Consider the following 21020-nt stretch of genomic DNA (forward strand, 5'->3'; position numbering starts at 1 on the left):
CGTGGGCGACTGCCGTGATGTTGTCTGACTGGATCAGCACCGGCTGACCTTGAAGCAGAGGTCTTGCTAGGCTTAGAGCATTGTAGATGGCCCTTAGCTCCAGGATATTTATGTGAAGTGATGTCTCCAGGCTTGACCACAAGCCCTGGAAATTTCTTCCCTGTGTGACTGCTCCCCAGCCTCTCAGGCTGGCATCCGTGGTCACCAGGACCCAGTCCTGAATGCCGAAACTGCGGCCCTCTAGAAGATGAGCACTCTGCAACCACCACAGGAGAGACACCCTTGTCCTTGGTGACAAGATTATCCGCTGATGCATCTGAAGATGCGACCCGGACCATTTGTCTAGCAGATCCCACTGGAAGGTTCTTGCGTGGAATCTGCCGAATGGGATTGCTTCGTAAGAAGCCACCATCTTTCCCAGGACCCTTGTGCATTGATGCACTGAGACTTGGCCTGGTTTTTGGAGATTTCTGACTAGTTCGGATAACTCCCTGGCTTCCTCCTCCGGGAGAAACACCTTTTTCTGGACTGTGTCCAGGATCATCCCTAGGAATAGAAGTCGTGTCGTCAGGATCAGCTGCGATTTTGGAATATTGAGAATCCAACCGTGCTGGCGCAGCACTATCTGAGATAGTGCTACTCCGACTTCCAACTGTTCCCTGGATCTTGCCCTTATCAGGAGATCGTCCAAGTAAGGGATAACTAAAACTCCCTTCCTTCGAAGGAGTATCATCATTTCGGCCATTACCTTGGTAAAGACCCGGGGTGCCGTGGACAATCCAAACGGCAGCGTCTGAAACTGATCGTGACAGTTCTGTACCACAAACCTGAGGTACCCTTGGTGAGAAGGGTAAATTGGGACATGTAGGTAAGCATCTTTGATGTCCAGAGACACCATATAGTCCCCTTCTTCCAGGTTTGCAATCACTGCTCTGAGTGACTCCATCTTGAATTTGAACCTTTGTATGTAAGTGTTCAAGGATTTTAGGTTTAAAATTGGTCTCACCGAGCCGTCCGGCTTCGGTACCACAAATAGTGTGGAATAGTACCCCTTTCCCTGTTGTAGGAGGGGTACCTTGATTATCACCTGCTGGGAATATAGCTTGTGAATGGCTTCCAATACTGCCTCCCTGTCTGAGGGAGACGTCGGTAAAGCAGACTTTAGAAAACGGCGAGGGGGAGACGTCTCGAATTCCAATTTGTACCCCTGAGATACCACCTGAAGGATCCAGGGGTCCACTTGCGAGTGGGCCCACTGCGCACTGAACTTCTTGAGACGGGCCCCCACCGTGCCTGAGTCCGCTTGTAAAGCCCCAGCGTCATGCGGAGGACTTTGCGGAGGCGGGAGAGGGCTTTTGTTCCTGGGAACTGGCTGTTTGTTGCAGCCTTTTTCCTCTCCCTCTGCCACGGGGCAGAAATGAAGCGCCTTTTGCCCGCTTGCCCTTATGGGGCCGAAAGGACTGCGCCTGATAATACGGCGTCTTCTTAGGTTGAGAAGCTACCTGGGGTAAAAATGTGGATTTTCCAGCAGTTGCCGTGGCTACCAGGTCTGATAGACCTACCCCAAATAACTCCTCCCCCTTATAAGGCAATACTTCCATGTGCCTTTTAGAATCCGCATCACCTGACCACTGCCGCGTCCATAAATCTCTTCTTGCAGAAATGGACAGCGCGCTAACTCTTGATGCCAGTCGGCAAATATCCCTCTGTGCATCACGCATATATAGAAATGCATCCTTCAAATGCTCTATAGTCAGTAATATACTGTCCCTATCTAGGGTATCAATATTTTCAGTCAGGGAATCCGACCACGCCAGGCCCGCACTGCACATCCAGGCTGAGGCGATTGCTGGTCGCAGTATAACACCCGTGTGAGTGTATATACATTTTAGGATATTCTCCAGCTTTCTATTGGCAGGTTCTTTTAGGGCGGCCGTATCAGGAGAAGGTAGTGCTACCTGTTTAGACAAGCGTGTGAGCGCTTTATCCACCCTAGGGGGTGTTTCCCAACGTGCCCTATCCTCTGGCGGGAAAGGGTACGATGCCAATAACCTTTTAGGAATTATCAGTTTTTTATCGGGGGAAACCCACGCCTCATCACACACTTCATTTAATTCCTCGGATACAGGAAAAACTACAGGCAGTTTTTTCTCACCAAACATAATACCCTTTTTAGTGGTACTTCTATTATCAGAGATATGCAATACATTTTTTATTGCTTCAATCATGTAACGTGTGGCCCTAGTGGAAGTCACGTTTGTCTCATCATCGACACTGGAGTCAGTATCCGTGTCTGTGTCTGCCATTTGAGGTAACGGGCGTTTTAAAGCCCCTGATGGCGTTTGAGACCCCTGGACAGGCACAAGCTGAGTAGCCGGCTGTCTCATGTCGTCAACTGTCTGTCGTAAAGAGCTGACACTGTCACGCAATTCCTTCCATAAGCTCATCCACTCAGGTGTCGACTCCCTAGGGGGTGACAACTCTATAATAGGCAATTGCTCCGCCTCCATCTCATTTTCCTCCTCAAACATGTCGACACAATCGTACCGACACACCGCACACACACAGGGAATGCTCTGATAGAGGACAGGACCCCACTAGCCCTTTGGGGAGACAGAGGGAGAGTATGCCAGCACACACCAGAGCGCTATATATAGACAGGAATACCACTATAAAATGTGCTTTTCCCTTTATAGCTGCTGTTAGTATTAAAAACTGTGCCAAATTAGTGCCCCCCTCTCTTTTTTACCCTTTTCTGTAGTGCAGGACTGCAGGGGAGAGTCAGGGAGACGTCCTTCCAGCGGAGCTGTGATGGAAAATGGCGCCAGTGTGCTGAGGAGATAGGCTCCGCCCCCTTCTCGGGGGCCTTTTCTCCCGCTTTTTGGTGAGTTCTGGCAGGGGTTAAAATACATCCATATAGCCCTGGGGGTTATATGTGGTGTATTTATGCCAGCCAAGGTGTTTACATTGCTGCTCAGGGCGCCCCCCCCTAGCGCCCTGCACCCTCAGTGACCAAAGTGTGAAGTGTGCCTGAGTAACAATGGCGCACAGCTGCAGTGCTGTGCGCTACCTTGTTGAAGACTGATGTCTTCTGCCGCCGATTTTTCCGGACCTCTTCTTGCTTCTGGCTCTGTAAGGGGGCCGGCGGCGCGGCTCTGGGACCGAGCTCCGAGGCTGGGCCTGTGTTCGGTCCCTCTGGAGCTAATGGTGTCCAGTAGCCTAAGAAGCCCAAGCTGGCTGCAAGCAGGCAGGTTCGCTTCTTCTCCCCTTAGTCCCTCGATGCAGTGAGCCTGTTGCCAGCAGGTCTCACTGAAAATAAAAAACCTAAAACTAAACTTTCACTAAGAAGCTCAGGAGAGCCCCTAGTGTGCACCCTTCTCGGCCGGGCACAAAAATCTAACTGAGGCTTGGAGGAGGGTCATAGGGGGAGGAGCCAGTGCACACCAGGTAGTCCTAAAGCTTTACTTTTGTGCCCAGTCTCCTGCGGAGCCGCTATTCCCCATGGTCCTTACGGAGTTCCCAGCATCCACTAGGACGTCAGAGAAATCTAGTTTTTTGTTTAGGCGTGACGCCATCATGTCCACCTGTGGCCTTTCCCAACGGTTTACCAACAGTTGGAAGACTTCTGGATGAAGTCCCCACTCTCCCGGGTGTAGGTCGTGTCTGCTGAGGAAGTCTGCTTCCCAGTTGTCCACTCCCGGAATGAACACTGCTGACAGTGCTAAGACGTGATTTTCCGCCCATCGGAGAATCCTTGTGGCTTCTGCCATCGCCATCCTGCTTCTTGTGCCGCCCTGTCGGTTTACATGGGCGACTGCCGTGATGTTGTCTGATTGGATCAGTACCGGCTGGTTTTGAAGCAGAGGCCTTGCCAGACTTAGGGCATTGTAAATGGCCCTCAGTTCCAGAATATTTATGTGTAGGGACGACTCCTGACTTGACCAAAGTCCTTGGAAATTTCTTCCCTGTGTGACTGCCCCCCAGCCTCGAAGGCTGGCATCCGTGGTTACCAGGACCCAGTCCTGTATGCCGAATCTGCGGCCCTCTTGAAGATGAGCACTCTGCAGCCACCACAGTAGAGATAACCCTGTCTCCAAGGACCAGGGTTTCAGCCGATGCATCTGAAGATGCGATCCCGACCACTTGTCCAAGAGGTCCCACTGAAAGGTTCTTGCATGGAACCTGCCGAATGGAATTTGCTTCGTAAGAAGCTACCATTTTTCCCAGGACTTGTGTGCAGTGATGCACCGATACCTGTTTTGGTTTCAGGAGGTCTCTGACTAGAGATGACAGCTCCTTGGCTTTCTCCTGCGTGAGAAACACTTTTTTCTGTTCTGTGTCCAGAACCATCCCCAGGAACAGTAGGCGTGTGGTAGGAACCAGCTGTGACTTTGGAATGTTTAGAATCCATCCGTGCTGTTGTAGCACTTCCCGAGATAGTGCTACTCCGACCAACAACTGCTCCTTGGACCTCGCCTTTATAATGAGATCGTCCAAGTACGGGATAATTAAAACTCCCTTTTTTCGAAGGAGTATCATCATTTCTGCCATTACCTTGGTAAAGACCCTCGGTGCCGTGGACAGTCCAAACGGCAGTGTTTGGAATTGGTAATGGCAATTCCTGTACCACAAATCTGAGGTACTCCTGGTGAGGATGGTAAATGGGGGACATGTAGGTAAGCATCCTTGATGTCCAGGGATACCATGTAATCCCCCTCCTCCAGGCTTGCAATAACCGCCCTGAGCGATTCCATCTTGAACTTGAATTTTTTTATGTATGTGTTCAAGGATTTCAAATTTAAAATGGGTCTCACCGAACCGTCCGGTTTCGGTACCACAAACAGTGTGGAATAGTAACCCCGTCCTTGTTGAAGAAGGGGCACCTTGACTATCACCTGCTGGGAATACAGCTTGTGAATTGCCTCTAGCACAGCCTCCCTGCCTGAGGGAGTTGTCGGCAAGGCAGATTTGAGGAAACGGCGGGAGGGAGACGCCTCGAATTCCAGCTTGTACCCCTGAGATACTACTTGAAGGATCCAGGGATCCACCTGTGAGCGAGCCCACTGATCGCTGAAATTTTTGAGGCGGCCCCCCACCGTACCTGGCTACGCCTGTGGAGCCCCCGCGTCATGCGGTGGACTCAGAGGAAGCGGGGGAAGAATTTTGATTCTGGGAACTGGCTGACTGGTGCAGCTTTTTCCCTCTTCCCTCGTCTCTGTGCAGAAAGGAAGCGCCTTTGACCCGCTTGCTTTTCTGAAGCCGAAAGGAGTGTACCTGATAATACAGTGCTTTCTTAGGCTGTGAGGAAACCTGAGGTAAAAATTTTTTCTTCCCAGCTGTTGCTGTGGATACGAGGTCCCAGAGACCATCCCCAAACAATTCCTCACCCTTATAAGGCTCTATGTGCCTTTTAAAGTCAGCATCACCTGTCCAGTGTCGGGTCTCTAATACCCTCCTGACAGAATGGACATTGCATTAATTCTGGATGCCAGCCGGCAAAATATCCCTCTGTGCATCCCTCATATATAAGACAACGTCTTTAATATGCTCTTATGTTCGCAAAATAGTATCCCTGTTTGACAGGGTCACAGACCACGCTGCAGCAGCACTATCTGCAGGTCTCAGTCTAGTACCTGAGTGTGTAAATACAGACTTCAGGATAGCCTCCTGCTTTTTATCAGCAGGTACCTTCAAAGTGGCCGTATCCTAAGACGGCAGTGCCACCTTTTTTGACAAACGTGTGAGCGCCTTATCCACCCTAGGGGATATCTCCCAGCGTAACTTATCCTCTGGCCGGAAAGGGTACGCCATCAGTAACTTTTTAGAAATTACCAGTTTCTTATCGGGGGAACCCACGCTTTTTCACACTTCATTCACTCATTTGATGGGGGAACAAAACACTGCCTGCTTTTTCTCCCCAAACATAAAACCCTTTTTTAGTGGTACTTGGGTTAATGTCAGAAATGTGTAACACATTTTTTTATTGCCGGGATCATGTAACGGATGTTCCTAGTGGATTGTGTATATGTCTCAACCTCGTCGACACTGGAGTCAGACTCCGTGTCGACATCTGTGTCTGCCATCTGAGGGAGCGGGCGTTTTTGAGCCCCTGATGGCCTTTGAGACGCCTGGGCAGGCGCGGGCTGAGAAGCCGGCTGTCCCACAGCTGTTACGTCATCCAGCCTTTTATGTAAGGAGTTGACACTGTCGGTTTATACCTTCCACCTATCCATCCACTCTGGTGTCGTCCCCACAGGGGGCGACATCACATTTATCGGCATCTGCTCTGCCACCACATAAGCCTCCTCATCAAACGTGTCGACACAGCCGTACCGACACACCGCACACACACAGGGAATGCTCTGACTGAGGACAGGACCCCACACAGCCCTTTGGGGAGACAGAGAGAGAGTATGCCAGCACACACCAGAGCACTATATAATTTAGGGATTAACACTATATTGAGTGAATTTTTCCCAATAGCTGCTTGTATATACAATATTGCGCCTAAATTTAGTGCCCCCCCTCTCTTTTTAACCCTTTGAGCCTGCAAACTACAGGGGAGAGCCTGGGGAGCTGTCTTCCAGCTGCACTGTGAAGAGAAAATGGCGCCAGTGTGCTGAGGGAGATAGCTCCGCCCCTTTTTCGCGGACTTTTCTCCCGCTTTTTTATGGATTCTGGCAGGGGTATTTATCACATATATAGCCTCTGGGGCTATATATTGTGATTATTTTGCCAGCCAAGGTGTTTTTATTGCTGCTCAGAGCGCCCCCCCCCCCCCCCCCCAGCGCCCTGCACCCATCAGTGACCGGAGTGTGAGGTGTACATGAGGAGCAATGGCGCACAGCTGCAGTGCTGTGCGCTACCTTGGTGAAGACTGAAGTCTTCTGCCGCCGATTTTCCGGACCATCTTCGTGCTTCTGGCTCTGTAAGGGGGACGGCGGCGCGGCTCCGGGAACGAACACCAAGGACGGGTCCTGCGGTCGATCCCTCTGGAGCTAATGGTGTCCAGTAGCCTAAGAAGCCCAAGCTAGCTGCAAGCAGGTAGGTTCGCTTCTTCTCCCCTTAGTCCCTCGATGCAGTGAGCCTGTTGCCAGCAGGTCTCACTGTAAAATAAAAAACCTAAAATAAACTTTCTTTCTAGGAGCTCAGGAGAGCCCCTAGTGTGCATCCAGCTCGGCCGGGCACAGAAATCTAACTGAGGTCTGGAGGAGGGTCATAGTGGGAGGAGCTAGTGCACACCAGATAGTACCTAATCTTTCTTTTAGAGTGCCCAGTCTCCTGCGGAGCCCGTCTATTCCCCATGGTCCTTACGGAGTTCCCAGCATCCACTAGGACGTCAGAGAAATGGCAAAAATACGTTTTTCCGCACACAATATTTTAACGTGGGTAATTGGATACCCCCTACCCCCAATGTCCCATTGGCTGATATGTCTACTGTACATCATCTTTTAAACTACAACTACCTAATTAGCTATTTTGGGTTGTATCTGGCGGCGGCCAAGGTCTGATATTTTAATTTGGAATACGTGATTAGTTTCCATAAACCAGGGGCAGAACAGTATCCCCACATCTCATTTAACATTACACACTGTACACCCTATTTTCTAAGAGGGAGCACAGAACACAGTAAATCGCTACTCTCTCTTCTAGAATCTTATTATACCTCCATGTTAGGTAAATTTTATATGTATGTACAGGTCACAGCAATATTTATCCTACAATCTTCCCCATTTGAGTTTGATACTTGACCTATGATGCAAATTCTTCAACAGGTTATGGGCCTAAATTACATCACAACAAAGAAATGCAAGCAAACTTCCGGTGAAATCTGCAGAGTATATGTAATACCTCAGCACTGTGTTTCAAAGGAAGTACATAAAAACATGGCTGATAGCTCAAAGCTAACATTAACTAAACTAAAAAATGAGCATCATCAGCTATGGACTTGGATATTATACAATATTTGTAGAGATGTGCGGGCCCAGATTTACCAGAATCTCCAAACGCATCTTATTGGCTCTTGTATGTCACGTGTTTTGGATAGCCATTATGAAAAAATCCGTCTGAATCTGACCGTATGTTAATTTAAAGTGAACCAAGTAAATCTGAATCTGCACATCTCTAAATATTGTATTTTTCTATATAAAGATTTGCAGTAATACGCACTTGCAGTCATTGTCAAAGCCTTCATCTTCATCATCACTGTCATTTGGCCCAATGTAGAAATACACTACGTTAAAATAGAAGTAACACAAAAAATGACAACACAGTATAAAACAGAAATAATGTATCACTGTTAATTACACATTATTATGAAATATTTGTCTGCACTACAGATACAATATTTGCACATTGAAAACCAGTGAATAAGTTGTTTAGATCGTAATGCCCAGTTGCCAGGTATTCAACTAAAAACCTGACCTAGTGACTTAATCATCTCCCTCCTTGAGCACCCAATTATTTTTTTCCTTTTTGCAAGATGGTCTATAGAGATATGCACACTGAAATACATTTGCTATAGATCAGAGGTTCTCAAATGCGGTGCTCCAGGCACCCCTATGGTCCAAGTTTAAAGTTCATTCAATCCGTGGCCACAGGTGACTTAATTAGTACCTCAGTCTATTTGATCGAACCATGTGTGCTGAGCCATGGATATACCTACAACCTGGACTGTTAGGTTACCCTTGCGTTTGAGAGCCTGTGCTACAGGATATAAATGCAGCTATCTGCCTGCATTTACAACCTGCAGGCACTAGAGCTGCTGTCTGATATTTGCCAAAGATTCCTGGTGAACAGGCACAGACGTGTATGATGCTGATAGTTTAAGCAGTATAATGTAAAACTTCGTAGCTATGTGCTTGCTACTATTTAATATTATGATACATGACATCATGTATTTTGAACTTATATTTACTTATTACCAGTAAAGTGCACACATTATGCAGCACTATACAGAAAATGTGACTATTCACATCAGTCACTACTCCATTTGACCTTAAAATCTACATTCCTGCCACATGCACACAGAAACACTGGGGTCCATTTTGTCAGAAGCCTATTACATACCCTCCAACTGTACCTTTATGGCAGGTACAGTATTTTTTTTTTTTTGTGGTCTACTGATTTTTGGCTCTCCAAACTTCCATTGAAAGTATAGGAAAAGGGTTGTCTATGTTACCTTTGTGTTCAGGACCTGGAAGTGACAAAACGAGGGGGCAGGAGAGAACTTCCGCCCTTACAGCACCTAAATGTTTTCTCCGTTCTCCGTTCGTTTGGGGTAATTTTTTTTTTTCTATGCAGCATTGGACCCTCGCGGGCTTGCTTTGCTTGCCACGCTTCGGGCTCGGTGTCTCGCTTCGCTCGCCACACTTTACTATTCCAAATAGATTGTGACATGGACCCAGGGGGTTATGGGAAAGGTCCTCTCCACGAAGGGTAAACTAGACGCTACCATAGGAAAAGGTGCCATGCCCCTTTTTGAATTTGTACCGATTTTTATGTGTAATATGCTTTTGGACTTTGTGGGTTAACTAGAATACCAAGAGGAATACTGTGCAAGTATCGGGGGATAAAACAAACTCCACACAGAGGGCTCTGGTTGTAATCAAGACCAAAAGCCTAGTCCTGGATGCAGCAACGCTAACCACTGTGCTTCCCCAGATATCTAAATATTGTCCATTCCAAAATTCTGTTTTGTACCAGACTCACAACTTTTAAATACATTTGTAGAGTTTTGTATATTTTGTACTAATTATTGTGTAGGCAACACAACGGTAAAAAATATTCCAGTTAAAAAGAAGAGCATGTGTGTGTTGACAAGATTTAGAGGTTATTGAGGGAAAATGATGGGTCATTGTTTAGTTGTGTGTTCTGGAGGTTAAGAACAATGTGGCCAGTGGTAGAATAAGAGGATATGGGGCCCATAAACCTGATTGGTCAATAACACTACTTAGTGCTTTTCTGAGACCGTCTATGGAGATAGAAGCAGGAAATGGAAACTTTTACTTTGTCCGTAAAACTGTAATTACAGCCTACCATTGTCCACAGGTAAAACCAGGTCTAGATTAACCATGAAGGACAATAAGCACATGCTTCGGGCATATAGGGAAGGGGGGCACCACAGAAACTTATCATTGCCGGGCAGTGTGGATGGTGTAATGGTTAGCATTACTGCCTCACAGTACTGAGATCATGGGTTTGATTCCCACCATGGCTCTAACTGTGCAGATTTTGTATTTTATCCCCATGCTTGCGTGGGTTTCCTCCAGGTACTCCGGTTTCCTCCCACAATCCAAAAATATACTGGAAGGTTAATTGGCTCCCAACAAAATTAACCCTAGCGTAAATGTGTCTGTGTGTACATGTGATAGGGAATATAGATTGTAAGCTCCACTGGAGCAGGTACTGATGTGAATGGGCAAATATTCTCTGTAAAGCGCTGTGGAATATGTGTGCGCTATATAAATAACTGGTAAATAAATTTACCATAGATCATATGGTAACTATCTTGATATTTATTGGAGTAACGATTCATGTGTTAAAGCTAGGGGCAACAGGTTCTTAAATATGTTAAAAGATCACTACTTGTCCCAATTAGTCAAGGACCCAACTAGGGGTAAAACTACTCTAGATCTAGTAATTACTAATAATGTGGACATCATATCGGATACTAGAGTTGGGGAGACTTTGGGTAACAGTGATCACTATATGATCACATTCGACATCAGTTTCAGGAAACATAGCTATATAAGGTTTCAACAAAAACATTTAACTTTAGGAAGGCTAACTTCAGTATGCTGAGATGTGCATTAAACGACATTGAGTGGGAAGTTTTGTTTCATGGTAAGAACACTTCTGAAATGTGGGATGCTTTTAAAAGGGTTGCTAGATAGCAATATTCACAAATTTATTCCCATGGGCAGTAAGCGCAGGAGTACCAAACTCAAACCGATGTGGCTTAACAAGAAGGTCAAGGTCAAACTCGATAAAAAGAAGCGTGCTTTCAAAGCATTTAAATCTAATAGAAAGGAGGATTCATTCCAGTACTACAAGGAATGCAATAAAAGATGCAAAAATGCAATAAGAGCAGCTAAAATTGAAAACGAAAAGCAAATTGCTATAGAGAGTAAAACCAATCCTACAATTTTTTTTAACTACATAAACAGTAAAAGGTCAAAAAAGGGAGAACATAGGTCCATTAAAAGATGAATTTGGAGTATTGTTAAATGACGAATCAAAAGCAGAAATACTGAACAAATTGGTTTAATCAGTGTTCACCAGAGAAGAACGGACAGTGGGAGTAGTGCATAGCGATAGTGACAGTAAGGATTCATGGTTAGATACTTGTTTAAGTGAAGAAGTAGTCGGAGAGAGATTACGCAAAATAAAGATTAATAAATCACCTGGCCCGGACGGACTTCATCCGAGGGTTCTTATGGAGCTTAGGTCACAACTAGCAAGACCCCTATACTTGATTTTCAATAGTTCAATTAGATCTGGCATGTAACCGAAGGATTGGTGTATAGCAGAGGTAGTGTCATTATTTTAAAAGGGATCCAAAAATCATCCGGGTAACTTCAGGCTGGTTAGTTTGACATCTATAGTGGGGAAAATATTGGAAGGACAATCTCGATCAAGGAAAAGCAGTGGATGTGGTCTCTTTAGATTTTGCAAAAGCCTTCGATACAGTGCCTCATAGGAGACTAATCATCAAATTAAAAGAGCTTGGCCTAGGAAAAACTGTTTGTACATGGATAAGTAACTAGCTGGCCAACAGAGTACAGCGAGTAGTGGTCAAGGGAAGTCCTCAAGCTGGATACCAGTAGTCTGCAGAATACCACAGGGGTCCATACTTATCAATGACCTAGAAATAGACCTGGAAAGCACAGTGTCAATCTTTGCAGAGGATACTAAACTGTGTAGGGTAATTAATTCAGAAATAGATGTGGAGTCTCTGCAGAATAACTTATCTAAACTTGAAATCTGGGTGTCTAAATGGAGAATGAGGTTCAATATAGAAAATTGCAAGGTTATGCATTTTGGGACTAAAAACAAACTTGCATCCTACATATTAAACAGGGAAAGTCTTAGGGGTAACAGTTTTGGAAAAGGATTTGGGGGTACTCATTGATAAACGTAATAACCGTATACAATGTCAAAGCGCAGTAAAGAAGGCAAGTAAGGTGTTAGCGTGCATAAAACAGGGAATTGAGACAAGGGACGAGGATGTAATTTTGCCGCTGTACAAATCATTGGTACGTCCGCACCTGGAATATTGTGTTCAGTTCTGGGCACCACTGTATAAAAAAAGATATCGGTGAACTCTAAAGGGTTCAAAGGCGAGCTACTAAATTGATTAAAGGGCTAGAGGGACTGGATTACGAGGAAAGGCTTACTTGGTTGAACATGTATACACTGGAAAAGAGGCGTCTAAGAGGAGACATTATTAATGTCTTCAAATATGTAAAGGGTCATTACAAAGAGTTATCAGAGGAATTATTTATTAAAAGAACTCTGTTTAGGACACGTGGGCATTCGCTGAGGCTGGAGGAGAGAAAATTCTGCACGCAATGGAGGAAAGGGTTCTTCACTGTTAGGGCAATAAGGATTTGGAATTCCTTGCCAGGGAAGGTGGTAATGGTGGAGTCTGTAAATGCATTTAAAAGGGGATTGGATGAATTTCTGATTGAAAAGGATATCCAAGGTTACAACATTTAAAATATTGACGTTGTTAATAATTTATAGTTATAACTAGTCCTAAAACAGGTACAGTAAAATCAACTCCCACTTAATACAAAATACAGGTTGAACCCGATAGGCATTTTGCCTCTTTTCAACCTCAATTACTATGTTACTAAGGTACAAAACTGCAAATGGTGCAGCTGAACAGGTTCCACAAAAAAGGGTCTCCCACAATAAATGAAATAAAAGACTTTGCAATTAGAAAAAGTAGGAGAAAGCTTTTCAAATCTAAATAAAGGGTAAGTGTACAAACAGCATTATTTTCCAGTTTACTGTAAGTTTTTTCATTTAAAAAAAATAAAATATATATATTTTCTGGTTATTTTTTGAAATTAGATATATATGGGGGGACCAAAATCTTTTAAGTGCTTAGAGCAGGCCTGGCCAACCTGTGGCTCTCCAGCTGTTGGAAAACTATACATCCCAGCAAGCCCTGCCACAATTTTAGCATTCCCTAGTAGCACAATTGTGGCAGGGCATGCTGGAACTTGTAGTCTCACAACAGCTGGAGAGCCACAGGTTGGCAAGGCCTGGCTTGGAGCCTCTAAAGGCCTTAATCCAGCCCTGGGTAAAACTGATATATACACGCATACACAAGCTTACCACTAGGTGTACAGTCAGAGGCATCTACAGACATAGTAATTCGGATGGCGGGAAACAGCTGTAACAAAACAAACAAAACCGTAAGTACACTGAAGTCATTATGAGACATCTGATATTAATAAGTACTGTATTTGTTAAAATATGAAACAACCTTATAAGATCACTATCTGGCTGTCCACTTCAGAGTCTACTACTGCCTTTTATTTTCAGGGTTCTCACCATTGGAAATGGCATATTTTGGGAAATGTTCACAATTCAAAAGTTAGGATATTTGTCCTGTCTTTTGGGAATGTATGGAAGACTACACATCATTGCAAGGGGTGTTGAAGGTGGCTTAGTTATTCAAGGGCACAAGATATGTTCCCAACGTGTGGCCAATAAAAATCTTCTGCAAATGGCAACACCCCTTTCTCATAATAACCTTGGCCCTTAGTCATATAACCACACCCATATACCACAATGTGGCCACATCTCTGCCCAAATCTTTAAAAATGGATTGTGTACTAATTCCAGATTTAAAATGAAGTTATATGTAAAAAAATAAAATACAAATAAAAACAGCAATGCAGTTTAAATAAAAGTCTAATTGTAATGTATAGATCAGGGGTGGGGAACCTACGGCCCGCGAAGCCGTTTGGTCCGGCCCACCAGCTTGTGTCAGTGAGACATGCTGCCGCTCAGTCCGGCGACAGCGTGTCTCAGCTGTCAGGATAGAGAGGAGAGCGCGGCTGTCGGGTTGGAGCGGCGGCGTGTAGTACTTCAAACCAGCCGCTGGTCCGTGAGCCAATCAGAGCTCGCGGACCGGCAGCCAATCAGGAGCCGCGGCTGCCGGTCCTCGAGCTCTGATTGGCTCTCGAACCGGCGGCTGGTTTGAAGTACTACACGCCGCCGCTCCCACCTGACAGCCGCGCTCTCCTCCGTGTCCCACGGTAAGCAGCACGGAGGGGAGGGGGGAGGGCATCTGTATACCTGGCACTGTGGGGGGCATATGTACACCTGGCACTGTAGGGGATACCTGGCACTGTGGGGGGCATTTGTATGCCTGGCACTGTGGGGGGCATTTGTATACCTGGCACTGTGGAGGGCATTTGTATACCTGGCACTGTGGAGGGCATTTGTATACCTGGCACTGTGGGGGGCATTTGTATGCCTGGCACTGTGGGGGGCATTTGTATGCCTGGCACTGTGGGGGGCATTTGTATACCTGGCACTGTGGGGTGCATTTGTATACCTGGCACTGTGGGGGGCATTTGTATACCTGGCACTGTGGGGGGCATTTGTATACCTGGCACTGTGAGGGGAATTTGTATATCTGGCACTGTGGGGGCATTTGTATACCTGGCGCTGTGGGGGCAATTGTGGATCTGGCACCGCACTATTGGGGGCATATGTGTATCACGTCCCATTTTAACTGGCCACACCCATTTTTTTGGCACGTGCGCGCCTCCGGCGCGCACACACAGTACCTCTAAGGGGCAGACCTACTGGGGGGCAGGGTAATTTTTTAAGTTGAGAATTTTTGTATGGCCCCCGAAGGATTTTATAAATATCCAAATGGCCCTCGGTAGAAAAAAGGTTCCCCACCCCTGGTATAGATCAATGGGTCCAAAATGCCGTACTCAAAGCACCACAGCAGTTCAGGTTTTAAAGATATCCATGCTTAGGCTAAGGTGACTTAATTAAAATCTTAGTTTGATTATACCATCTGTGCACTAGCATGGATAGCCCTAAAATCTGGACTGTTGATGTACCTTGAGGACCACATTTGTGAACCACTGGTATAGATACTAAAACAAAATCAGGTGGTTAACATTCAGCTACATATGGCACCCCTGCCTCATTACTGGCCTAGATACTGCAGTATTTCAACTAGCTGTTGGAGCGAAATTCTGCTCGCTTGTTAAAATCACAGATTATGTCTCAGGCGCACAGGGAGCTTGTTTCTAACAGCATACCAATGTAACAACTAAAATCTCAGTATAACAGTATAATAAAAATGTAAATTTTATGGAAAATCTATCATATAAACAATGACATAACATAATTAGAAGCAAACTTTCTTACAGGTCAATGGTAAAAACAACCACAGCAGCAAACTATTCCTAGCTCCTTCTGTTCAGGCTACTGCGGAAAAAGAAAAGCTGAGCTAATCACCTGTAATAGTGTAGAAAAAGTGAGTCCTTCAGTCTCTCATATTTGACAGCTGAAGTTATGGTTCATGTTTCACCCATTTACAAATAATGTAATTGTTCGCAAAATCTTTACCTAGAAGCAAGTATGCTCATTGGTATCTATGTACTAAGGCGAACATGTAAGAAAAAGTGTCACCTTTCCCTAGCCACATCAGAAGTGGAAGAGAACCGCTTTGTTCTAGATTTATAAAATTCTTACACATGGCTTCACTCGTTTCCAAAAAAAAGAGCTCTGCTTCAGATATCTAATACCCCTTTCTCTAACGTCCTAGTGGATGCTGGGGACTCCGTAAGGACCATGGGGAATAGATGGCTCCGCAGGAGACTGGGCACACTAAAAGAAAGATTTGGTACTACCTGGTGTGCACTGGCTCCTCCCTCTATGCCCCTCCTCCAGACCTCAGTTAGATTTCTGTGCCCGGCCGAGCTGGATGCACACTAGGGGCTCTCCTGAGCTCCTATAAAGAAAGTATATGTTAGGTTTTTTATTTTACAGTGAGACCTGCTGGCAACAGGCTCACTGCAACGAGGGACTAAGGGGAGAAGAAGCGAACCTACCTGCTTGCAGCTAGCTTGGGCTTCTTAGGCTACTGGACACCATTAGCTCCAGAGGGATCGACCGCAGGCCCAGTCCTTGGTGTTCGTTCCCGGAGCCGCGCCGCCGTCCCCCTTACAGAGCCAGAAACAAGAAGATGGTCCGGAAAAGCGGCGGCAGAAGACTTCAGTCTTCACCAAGGTAGCGCCCAGCACTGCAGCTGTGCACCATTGCTCCTCATGCACACTTCACACTCCGGTCACTGAGGGTGCAGGGCGCTGGGGGGGGGCGCCCTGAGCAGCAATAATATCACCTTGGCTGGCAAAATAACCACAATATATAGCCCCAGAGGCTATATATGTGGTAATTACCCCTGCCAGAATACAGAAAAAAGCGGGAGAAAAGTCCGCCGAAAAAGGGGCGGAGCCATCTCCCTCAGCACACCGGCGCCATTATTCCCTCACAGTTCCGCTGGAAGGAAGCTCCCTGACTCTCCCCTGCAGTCTACACTACAGAAAAGGGTAAAAAAAAAAAGAGAGGGGGGGCACTGATTTGAGGCGCAGTAAATATTATAGCAGCTATAGGGGACATAATTCAGTTAGTCCCTGCATTATATAGCGCTCTGGTGTGTGCTGGCATACTCTCTCTCTGTCTCCCCAAAGGGCTTTTGTGGGGTCCTGTCTCCTTTAAGAGCATTCCCTGTGTGTGTGTGTGTGTGGTGCGTCGGTACGGCTGTGTCGACATGTTTGATGAGGAGACTTATGTGGAGGCGGAGCAGATGCCTATAAATGTGATGTCACCCCCTGCGGGGCAGACACCTGAGTGGATGGACTTATGGAAGGAATTACGTGCAAGTGTCGACTCCTTACATAAAAAATTTGACGACAGGCCAAATACGGGACAGCCGGCTTCTCAGCCCGTGCCTGCCCAGGCAATTCAATGGCCATCAGGGGCTCTAAAACGCCCACTACCTCAGATGGCAGACACAGATGTCGACACGGATACTGATACCAGTGTCGACGACGATGAGTCAAATTTAATGTCCACTAGGGCCATTCGTGGCATGATTGAGGCAATGAAAGAGGTTTTACACCTTTCTGATATAAACCCAGGTACCTCAAAAAAGGGTATTATGTTTGGGGAGAAAAAACTACCAATAGTTTTTCCCCCATCTGAAGAATTAAATGAAGTGTGTGAAGAAGCGTGGGCTTTCCCTGATAAGAAATTGGTGATTTCAAAAAAATTACTAATGGCGTTCCCTTTCTCGCCAGAGGATAGGTCACGTTGGGAAACTCCCCCTAGAGTGGATAAAGCGCTCACACGTTTGTCTAAAAAGGTGGCACTACCGTCTCCGGATACGGCCGCCCTAAAGGAACCTGCTGATAGAAAGCAGGAGGCTATCCAAAAGTCTATATATACACACACTGGTGTTATACTGAGACCGGCTATTGCTTCAGCGTGGATGTGCAGTGCTGCTGCTGCTTGGTCAGATTCCCTGTCAGAAAATATTGACACCCTGGACAGGGACACTATATTGCTTACCATAGAGCATATAAAAGACTCAGTCTTGTACATAAGAGATGCACAGAGGGAGATCTGCCGGCTGGCATCTAGAATAAGTGCATTGTCCATTTCTGCTAGGAGAGGCTTATGGACTCGGCAGTGGACAGGGGATGCAGATTCTAAAAGGCACATGGAAGTTTTGCCTTATAAGGGTGAGGAGTTATTCGGGGACGGTGTCTCAGACCTTGTTTCCACAGCAACAGCTGGGAAGTCAGCATTTTTACCCCATGTCCCCTCACAGCCTAAGAAAGCGCCGTACTATCAGGTGCAGTCCTTTCGAACCCAGAAAAACAGGCGGGGAAAAGGCGGGTCCTTTCTGTCTAGAGGCAGAGGAAGGGGGAAGAAACTGCACCACGCAGCAGGTTCCCAGGAACAAAAGTCCTCCCCCGCTTCTTCTTCCAAGTCCGCCGCATGACGGTGGGGCTCCACAGGCGGAGCCAGGTACGGTGGGGGGCCGCCTCAAAAATTTCAGCGATCAGTGGGTTCGCTCACGGGTGGATCCCTGGATCCTTCAAGTAGTATCTCAGGGGTACAAGCTGGAATTCGAGGCGACTCCCCCCCCCCCCCCGCCGTTTCCTCAAATCGGCCTTACCGACAATTCCCTCGAGCAGGGAGGCTGTACTAGAGGCAATTCACAAGCTGTATTCCCAGCAGGTGATAGTAAAAGTGCCCCTACTTCAACAAGGACGGGGTTACTATTCCACACTGTTTGTGGTACCGAAACCGGACGGTTCGGTGAGACCCATTCTAAATTTGAAATCCTTGAACACATACATAAAGAAATTCAAGTTCAAGATGGAATCGCTCAGGGCGGTTATTGCAAGCCTGGACGAGGGGGATAACATGGTATCCCTGGACATCAAGGATGCTTACCTGCATGTCCCAATTTACCTTCCTCACCAGGAGTACCTCAGATTTGTGGTACAGGATTGTCATTACCAATTCCAGACACTACCGTTTGGACTGTCCACGGCACCGAGGGTGTTTACCAAGGTAATGGCAGAAATGATGATACTCCTTCTAAAAAGGGAGTTTTAATTATCCCGTACTTGGACGATCTCCTAATAAAGGCGAGGTCCAGGGAGCAGTTACTGGTCGTAGTAGCACTATCTCGGGACGTGCTACAACAGCATGGCTGGATTCTAAACATCCCAAAGTCACAACTGGTTCCTTCCACACGCTTACTGTTCCTGGGGATGATTCTGGACACAGAACAGAAAAAAGTGTTTCTCCCGCAGGAGAAAGCCAAGGAGCTGTCATCTCTAGTCAGAGACCTCCTAAAACCAAAACGGGTATCGGTGCATCACTGCACACGAGTCCTGGGAAAAATGGTGGCTTCATACGAAGCAATTCCATTCGGCAGGTTCCATGCAAGGACCTTCCAGTGGGACCTCTTGGACAAGTGGTCGGGATCGCATCTTCAGATGCATCGTCTGATAACCCTGTCTCCAAGGACCAGGGTGTCTCTACTGTGGTGGCTGCAGAGTGCTCATCTTCTAGAGGGCCGCAGATTCGGCATACAGGACTGGGTCCTGGTGACCACGGATGCCAGCCTTCGAGGCTGGGGAGCAGTCACACAGGGAAGAAACTTCCAAGGACTATGGTCAAGTCAGGAGACTTCCCTGCACATAAATATTCTGGAACTAAGGGCCATTTACAATGCCTTAAGTCAAGCAAAACCCCTGCTTCAAAACCAGCCGGTACTGATCCAGTCAGACAACATCACGGCAGTCGCCCATGTAAACCGACAGGGCGGCACAAAAAGCAGGATGGCGATGGCAGAAGCCGCAAGGATTCTCCGATGGGCGGAAAATCACGTACTAGCACTGTCAGCAGTGTTCATTCCGGGAGTAGACAACTGGGAAGCAGACTTCCTCAGCAGACACGACCTACACCCGGGAGAGTGGGGACTTCATCCAGAAGTCTTCCTACTGTTGGTAAACCGTTGGGAAAGGCCACAGGTGGACATGATGGCGTCCCGCCTCAACAAAAAGCTAAAGAGATATTGCGCCAGGTCAAGGGACCCTCAGGCGATAGCTGTGGACGCGCTAGTGACACCGTGGGTGTACCAGTCGGTTTATGTGTTCCCTCCTCTGCCCCTCATACCAAAGGTACTGAGAATAATAAGAAGGCGAGGAGTAAGAACGATACTCGTGGTTCCGGATTGGCCAAGAAGAGCTTGGTACCCGGAACTTCAAGAAATGTTATCAGAGGACCCATGGCCTCTACCGCTCAGACAGGATCTGCTACAGCAGGGGCCCTGTCTGTTCCAAGACTTACCGCGGCTGCGTTTGACGGCATGGCGGTTGAATTCCGGATCCTAAAGGAAAAAGCCATTCCGGAGGAAGTCATTCCTACGCTGATAAAAGCCAGGAAAGAAGTAACCGCAAACCATTATCACCGCATTTGGCGAAAATATGTTGCGTGGTGTGAGGCCAGGAAGGCCCCCACAGAGGAATTTCAGCTGGGTCGTTTTCTGCACTTCCTACAGTCAGGAGTGACTATGGGCCTAAAATTGGGTTCCATTAAGGTCCAGATTTCGGCTCTGTCGATTTTCTTCCAGAAAGAACTGGCTTCACTGCCTGAAGTTCAGACTTTTGTAAAGGGAGTGCTTCATATTCAGCCCCCTTTTGTGCCTCCTGTGGCACCTTGGGATCTCAATGTGGTGTTGTGTTTCCTAAAATCACATTGGTTTGAACCACTTAAAACCGTGGATCTCAAATATCTCGCGTGGAAAGTGGTCATGTTATTGGCCTTGGCTTCAGCCAGGCGTGTGTCAGAATTGGCGGCTTTGTCGTGTAAAAGCCCTTATCTGATTTTCCATATGGATAGGGCAGAATTGAGGACTCGTCCCCAGTTTCTCCCTAAGGTGGTATCAGCTTTTCACTTGAACCAACCTATTGTAGTGCCTGCGGCTACTAAGGACTTGGAGGATTCCAAGTTACTGGACGTAGTCAGGGCCTTGAAAATTTATGTTTCCAGGACGGCTGGAGTCAGGAAAACTGACTCGCTTTTTATCCTGTATGCACCCAACAAAATAGGTGCTCCTGCTTCTAAGCAGACTGTTGCTCGCTGGATTTGTAGCACAATTCAGCTGGCGCATTCTGCGGCTGGTTTGCCGCATCCTAAATCAGTGAAAGCCCATTCCACGAGGAAGGTGGGCTCATCTTGGGCGGCTGCCCGAGGGGTCTCGGCTTTACAACTTTGCCGAGCTGCTACTTGGTCAGGGGCAAACACGTTTGCTAAATTCTACAAATTTGATACCCTGGCTGAGGAGGACCTTGAGTTCTCTCATTCGGTGCTGCAGAGTCATCCGCACTCTCCCGCCCGTTTGGGAGCTCTGGTATAATCCCCATGGTCCTTACGGAGTCCCCAGCATCCAC

The 21020-nt window shown here is 46.8% G+C and overlaps 2 protein-coding genes across 3 annotated transcripts in view; one reads left to right on the forward strand and one right to left on the reverse strand.

Moving 5' to 3' along the window:
* Positions 1-21020, reverse strand: part of LOC135031250 (uncharacterized) — a 114752-nt gene that overhangs the window by 73197 nt on the left and 20535 nt on the right. For both annotated transcript variants that reach the window (XM_063953997.1, XM_063953996.1), the window contains exons 3-4: positions 13348-13405; positions 8170-8233 (exon numbers count right to left, since the gene is read on the reverse strand). In XM_063953997.1, coding sequence (XP_063810067.1) covers positions 8170-8233; positions 13348-13381 — 98 coding nt within the window. In that variant the 5' untranslated portion in view covers positions 13382-13405. The remainder of the gene's footprint in view (positions 1-8169; positions 8234-13347; positions 13406-21020) is intronic.
* RAD51D (RAD51 paralog D) overlaps positions 1-21020 on the forward strand; it is a 278198-nt gene that overhangs the window by 15702 nt on the left and 241476 nt on the right. The window lies entirely within an intron of this gene.

This window comes from Pseudophryne corroboree, chromosome 2 (genome assembly GCF_028390025.1).
Source record: "Pseudophryne corroboree isolate aPseCor3 chromosome 2, aPseCor3.hap2, whole genome shotgun sequence".
In the NCBI taxonomy this organism is placed as follows: Eukaryota; Metazoa; Chordata; class Amphibia; order Anura; family Myobatrachidae; genus Pseudophryne; species Pseudophryne corroboree.